This window comes from Heptranchias perlo, chromosome 17, assembly GCF_035084215.1.
Source record: "Heptranchias perlo isolate sHepPer1 chromosome 17, sHepPer1.hap1, whole genome shotgun sequence".
In the NCBI taxonomy this organism is placed as follows: Eukaryota; Metazoa; Chordata; class Chondrichthyes; order Hexanchiformes; family Hexanchidae; genus Heptranchias; species Heptranchias perlo.
The window spans coordinates 14,449,075-14,456,267 of NC_090341.1; the positions used below are offsets into that span (position 1 = coordinate 14,449,075).

Sequence of the window (7,193 nt, forward strand, 5' to 3'; positions counted from 1 at the left end):
ACTTTAAACGTGACCATTGAGATTGTGAGTTCTGCTGACAGTCTACATCTGTGTTATTTTACACAGGAAGCTGCAATTGAAAGCTGGGACATTTTGGTTGCTTAAAGAGGATACACTGTGTGTGTGTGTGTGTGTGTGTGTGTCTGGTGGGGGGGTGGAGTACTTTCAATGTAAAGTATTTCCCCTTCCCCCAGAGAAAATGAAAAATAATTATTTATAATGTTTCATTCCCAGGGTCTCTCCATTGGTTCTGTTGGTAAATGTACTGCCTGATGTGATACTGAGCCACACAAACTAAAAAGGTCTCAATTCACTCCCTGGTCTGTGCTGATTTCAGCTTGTGTGATAGTGCAGATGGTACAATTAGTCTCAATGTTGGGAATCTAGTGAAGGTGGAGTGAAATAGCTAGGGTTTGTGCTTCTGATAGCAATCCACTGACCCCTCCTCCTGTTCATGTTCGCTATCTACTGAATCCCTGCTGGAAAATGCATTGAATGACAATAGTATCAAATTTTTGTGGTAGTGCCCCACAGACACTCTGGGCTTACACTTGAAGAATAATCACTTATAGGGCTGCAGGTGTCTGTGGAACTCTACCCAGTAAGAGTTAGTGCCTCCTGTAGGTAAAGGGAGCAGAAATATCTACTCCCAAGAGTAGATATTTCCATTTGTATCCCTTGGAAAGCAACTTGATGACCCGCCCATTTTGGTTGTTAGTATGGAAAACATCATTGCAATCCAATAGGTTGTCCTAAGCAGTGCTGTTACAGTGGGCAGGAATTCCTGGTCCTGGATGCCGGTCTCAATGTAACAATGCTATTGAAAACTTCAGCCCTTGCCAGTATTTCTAATAATAATACTTGCATTTATTTAGCACCTTATCATATTGAAATGCCTTAAAGCACTTCATGCAACACTTTTGAAGTACACTAACTGAATGTCAGCAAATACGGTATTGTTACACCAGGATCGAAATCTGAGACTGGGAACAATCCTGATCTCCAGTTACAGCTCCTTGACGCACCAATGGGAATATCTGCATTTGGAAGGAGACGTTTTAAGCATTTTTTTCCCCAGTTTTTCTGAGGGTAGAACTTCAGATAGAAAACATTGTCCTCCTTTCTCCCTCCACCCCATGATTATTGCCCTTTAAGGAGATTGAAAGGAGAGAGTACAGTATCTCTATTAGGCACTCATATAGGATCACTGATAATAATGGATGGTTTGGACCCTAGTTTATGTTAGAAACAGATATTTCCAAGGGAAAAAAATCCTTGGATTAAGCCCAGAAAGGCTTATCCTTGAGTATTTGTCTGCAAAATAAAATCCTAAATCTAATTTTTACAAGCGAATGTTAAAAAAAAGGTATTATGAGATAGCTGGCCTTTCAATTGGGTTTACCATCTTCTATGTTTTTTTTTCTGAGGCTCAGCTTGGAAGCACTATATTTCATTGCCTAACCTTGGATTCCAGTACTCTTGCAGCTTATTGAATGCAATGACTGAGAGGAGTATAAATGGCAAAATATCACATTACTGTGCCCAGCCTCAAGACTCCCAAGAACATGGTGGCTTTCATTAGGAGACCAGCCAACCGTTGGTGAGTTGAACATAAAAATATTTCAATGCAGCAACGTGTTGAAGCCACATTGTACTACATCAAAGAGTGGTATAATGTAGATTTGTACCCTCCACATCTATGCTATGCTGTGATGGGAAGGCATCAAACAGAGGCTAGGCACTTCCCGACACAGAAGGAGGAAAACCTGTACTGGCCTGACTGTGATTGTGTGAGAGATCCGAGGAATTAACTAAAATACCTTATCGGAGAAAACATTTTGCAAATCATTTTTAAATCAAATATGGATGGGCATAGATTTTGCAGGGGAATACTTGAAGTTAAAGCATTTGAGTGGCTGGATTCTGGAATATCCCTTCAAAAGAATAAAATAGTTTCCTAAAGTAGATACAAAAGTTGCAGGTAACTTTAGAGTGAGTTTTTACTACCAGTTAGTGGTTTCTAGTGCTGCAACTGAATGGGGACACAAAATTAACACATGGATACCATCACTGTTGGAACATTGATTTGGGAATTGCAACCTAGAAATGATTGCTATCAGTATTAGTGCATGAATGTTCAGCACGTTCATTTTATATTCCGCTGTCTGCTATTTTAAAGAAAATATTTAGGTGTTTATTAATATCTCCTTTAAAATAGCGAAAACAATAATGTGTTTGTCTGCTAATACCACCAGCAGTAATTTCTGGCCTTAAAAGTCCATTCATACTCCTGCCTGATTCAAGGAATCAAAGTGGAGACGTTTGTGTAATCATTGCCCATCTCTGAGGTACCTTTAGTGTGCTTTGTAAATATGATATGATCTAGTGAACATGCAATCTACTAGTGACCTCTACTGAGTAAATATCAGCATAGTGTCAGGCTTTATTTTAATAACATTCAGAAACTGTATAATCTGGTCAGTTTTTATCCTTTCTATACTGCCCAATGGAAATGACAGCCACCTATTGGATATCTGACAAGATCTAACAATGGGTGGGTGAATGAGCCCTGGACAAGCCAGAACTTTTAATAAATACTCAACATGTAGACAAATATTTAATAATGTGTCCATAAAAAATATTTTGCTGCATAACTTTGAAGGTGTTAGCTTTGATTAGCAAACAGTGTGTGTATGTTTTGTTTGTGTGTGTATGTATATATATATATTATATATATAAAAAGAAAGTGAAGAATAACAAGAAACTTTAAAAAAACTTAACTTAAATTAGCAATTCCATTTAAAAGGAAAGAGGAACAGAGGCATTCAAATATAGACCCTTTTATATTTTCGAGTTTTCTATCTGTATCTACTCACTCAGTAACAGTTCCTTCATGTTTTGTTGCACCATTGCATGCAAAACTAAATTACAAGTCAACATCAAATATAATGCTGAATTTTGATGGTCAACATCCTCTGTTGAATGATGTGGTTTCAATTCATTGTGACTTTGTTGTTTAATTTATTTTATTTTTGTTCTCTTTTCCACCCCCAACCCATTTCTTCCTTTGCTGAGCCCATTCTCTCATGGATCACCCTCCAGAGAGCAGGCATTTTGGAATTTCTCCAACCTTTAAATGAGAGCAGCAGGACTCTTGTCTCAAGCAGGATCGGGGGCGGGTGGGGGCATGTTTACTTCCTCCTCGTTCAAATTGGAATGTCTGTTATGTGTAATGATCCTGCGAAAAGAGCTGGCATCCAACCCAAGGAGAAGCAAATTCAAAGTGATGGGCATGTCCTTTGGGAACATGTGACCTTTTGGATGTTGGTGTAGCATTCAGTGCTTGAACTACCAAGCTACTCCTTCCGTGCTTGTTTCTTGTTGCTTGGACCAAAATAAATAGGAACACAAAAATAATACTAAATATTTTGTTTATATGAAGACCAATCAATGCAACGCCCTTACTGAGTTTTAAGATAAGTTAAATAAACTAAACCAGTTTCTCTGAAGCACAGTTCTTGTTTCTTACTTTTTTCTAATCCTTCAAGGACGTTTTGTAGAGGTGAATTTTGGATGGTTCAAATTAGTTAGGTCAACAGATAAAGGATTCTGTTTGCTTATTAGAAATGATGGCAAATATATAGTAAATTAAACTCACAGCTGTCTGTAGGGAATTGCACTGTTAAAGGTGTTTCAGCTAAAGTAATCTTTTAGACTCCGTGCAACAATGCTGGTTCCATTAGTGCAACACTCGAATATAGCCCATGTCATAAAGCCCCATGCTTTTTAAAACTCATTCCTGAATACATTCCTGGATGGACAGTCCGTTAAATGAACAGGTGCCTCAGTGAATTTATTATATAATTATTTTTTATATTTTTAATTTACTTCAGGGAATTTTCACTTTTTCCACATGATTAACTTTATCATTTGCTTCCCTGAAACAAATACTAGTTCATAGCAACAGCGTGGAAATTGTAATGTAGCAAAATACTGGAGACTGTTGACACTGGTTAAAATCTGTGGAATTGGGCAGTGATGCAGAACGCTAGGCTTTAGAGCACTAATGTTCAGTTTATGTTTGAAAGCTGAACCATTTCCTATTGATTCAGTGTCATGCATACTTTCCAGCTGACCACAGCTAACCCTGCATTGACTCACCTTGGGTAAAAAGGAATGGTTCCATTATTTGTCCTACAGAATAAATTTGTGTGTAAAAAAAAAATCCAAATTAATCCATTTCTTTAATCCCTCCCACCCTATTTTGTAACTTTTCCACAACTCTACTTGTTTTGTTATTTTTTGTTGTTGTACATCAAACTCTTTTCATTTTGTTTGAATAACACCGCTTTTCATTTTAGTTTTGTTTTTTTGCTTTGTATGAGCCCACATGATATAAATATAAACGTGATATTGGATCTGTGAACAAGAGAAGGACCAGGTGTGTTTCTATTGCAGTCTGTCTGTAAAGCTATGCTGATGTTTCCTTACTCAAGGAATCTGGACAGAATATTCTCCCAAGTGTCCACTTTGGAATTCCACAGCTACCAGAATTTTACTGTAATCCAAATGAATTGATTCATAAATTATTATTAAATCAAAGTAGTGGATTTCCACTTGCAGACTTGAGCAGAATGTTTGTTTGGTTGCTGTTTATGGATAAACACAAATCCTTTCTGCCCGCTCCCTCCCCCCCCCCCACCCCCCCCGCACCCTCTGAAAAATGTGATTCACTAGTTTAAAGGTTAAAAAAGCAATGGTTACTTTAGAGGGACTAGAATAATTTTGTGACTGCTTAGGATGTTTTGTCACTACATGAGATTGTTCAGTGTGGTAAGTGGTGCTAGGGAGAATAAGCAAGATCAGATGATCGGTGGAAGAATGAGGGGAAACCTGATCAGTATTCCAAGGCCTTTAAGTGCAGTGGGAGGTCATTAAATATGATTGTAACAATCAGAGGAAGTAGTTTCAGTATATAACCTCCTTGTCCCCTGTACAGCTTATCTTTGTAATGGAGTTTGCACAGCCATCAGTTCCTGGCAAGGGAGAGTAGTTGTTAAAATAAGAAATTCCACTGTAAAGGCAAAGATAAGGATCTTCTTTATCTTGATCGTTCTTCCCTCAGAAGTAGCCATCTTCTTTAACACCTGTTCACTTTTAATGTTTGGATAATGTGGCACTAATTTGGCAATCTAGCTCTGTACTCTGACTCTGTGCCATACTTGATTTGGAAATGTTTACGCCTGTCGTTTTGTAAAGTAAAAAAATGGTCATTTCTTTCCCGTACCTCATTGATGTCATCCTTTACCCTTGAAAACACCCTCTCCCCCAAGAAGCGTACAAAAGCATTCTCCCACAGTCCCTTCCTTATGAAGGTTCAGACAGTCTGATGTAACACCATTTTGATCGAACTCCTCTAAACCATCAACAAAGTATGATCTTTTTTGGCGTCCCTCGTTACATTTGCGTCAGGTCTAAAATTATATTTAAATTGTAATATGGGTATATTGAAGCCTGCAAACTTGTTGGGTAGACTTCCCCCACCCAAACCCAGCAGAGATATATTTTTTTAATGTAATTTGCTTTCCAAAAGAAGAAGAAACATTTAAAAAAACAAACCCTCTGGTCTTTTACACACAGGACATGGGCACCAAAATTGGTGGTTCATTGGTGGAGAACAAGGACACCAAACAGTGCAATGCAGAAGGAAGTTGTCTACCTGGAAAACGCATTTTATATAAAAGCTCTGTCTGTTAACAAGTGAACATGAATCGATGGCTCAGTCAGCTCAAAGTTATGCCCTAGGCAAATCCGTTGTAAATAATGTACATTGTTATGTTAAGGATTTTTTAAATTATTTTTTGTTTGTAAACATCTCTTGACATTTCTAGGCTTTCAGCGAGAACACTTCTTTGAGTACATTAAAATGGACATCATGAAACCTTTTCTAAATTTTTGCAGGTAACTCTAGCAAGCAGCAAACTGGTCTGGTGTGATAACAGAAGCACCATTTTAAACAATTAAACTTTAAAAAAACTATACTGTAAACACTTTCATACTTTGGGCTGGGAGCACTGTACTCAGATCCAGCAAAAAAACTAGATATTTCTTCCTTTGATTTCTAGAATGTTTTTCGGTTTGTATTTATTTTGGAAGAAAAAAATCTATCTGATTCTTAGGAAAATAAATAAATGGCTATTTGAAAACTTGTGTTACCTGCCTCACATTATTCAAACTTTCCCCACTCTTACTCCTCATCCTACCCTCAGACAAAAGAAAGACTGTTGACAATGGGGCTCTCCCTGCGTGGGAAATCCACAACTGAAGAAAATCCTGCTGCTCCATTGTAATTAATTCCTATCTGATGAGGCAACATTAGCATTGGGTGTTTCTCATTGTCCTATGATTTCTCTAATACAACACAGTGCAAATCCTCACTAGATGCTACACTGTCAGATAGTTTGCTTCTGAAAATAACAACTAACTTCAGCTAGAGTATTGTGCCCAAATCTGGGCACCACACTTTAGAAAGGATGTCAAGGCTGTGGAGAGGGTGCAGAGGCGATTTACCAGAATGGTACCATGGATGAGGGAATTCAGTTATGTTGAGAGACTAGAGAAGCTAATATTGTTCTCCTTTTGAGCAAAGAAGGTTAAGGGGAGATTTAATAGAGCTGTTCAAAATTATGAGGGGTTTTGATAGGGTAGATGGGGAGAAACTTTCCACTGGCAGGAGAGTTGGTAACCAGAGGACACAGAATTAAGATAATTGACAAAAAAGCCACAGGGGAGATGAGAATTTTTTTTACTCACTGAAAGGGTGGTGGAAGCAGATTCAATAGTAACCTTCAAAAAGGAATTGAATCTCTACTTAAAAAGGAAAAATTTGCAGGGCTATGGGGAAAGAGCAGGGAAGTGGTCTAATTGGTAGCTCTTTCAGAGAGCAGGCACAGTGGGCCGATGGCCTCCTTTTGTGCTATATGATTCTATGATCACTTCATCCTTAGGTTCTCAAGATAAACCCAGGTCATGAGCACTAAAGCAGGAACAAGTCGTCTCTTAGCATTTCTGTTCTATTTATTTTACATTGTGTACCAAATAACTGACTGATTTGACTTCTTTAACTTATGTTTTTATATACATTGTCTTTGTGTACTGATGTCTGTGGGGTTTTATATAAGTCCTATGCACAA

General features: G+C 37.9%; 1 protein-coding gene across 4 annotated transcripts in view; it reads left to right on the forward strand.

Moving 5' to 3' along the window:
* The window catches only part of brpf1 (bromodomain and PHD finger containing, 1), a 53,754-nt gene extending 47,548 nt beyond the window's left edge, over window positions 1-6,206 (forward strand). For 3 of the 4 annotated variants that reach the window (XM_067998538.1, XM_067998539.1, XM_067998540.1), the window contains one exon: window positions 5,641-6,206. In XM_067998538.1, the coding sequence (XP_067854639.1) occupies window positions 5,641-5,757 (117 nt within the window). In that variant the 3' untranslated portion in view covers window positions 5,758-6,206. Of the gene's footprint in view, window positions 1-1,427; window positions 1,601-5,640 lie in introns of all 4 variants that reach the window. The other variant, XR_010966060.1, reaches the window with a different exon arrangement.
* The last annotated feature ends 987 nt before the right edge of the window (window positions 6,207-7,193 follow it).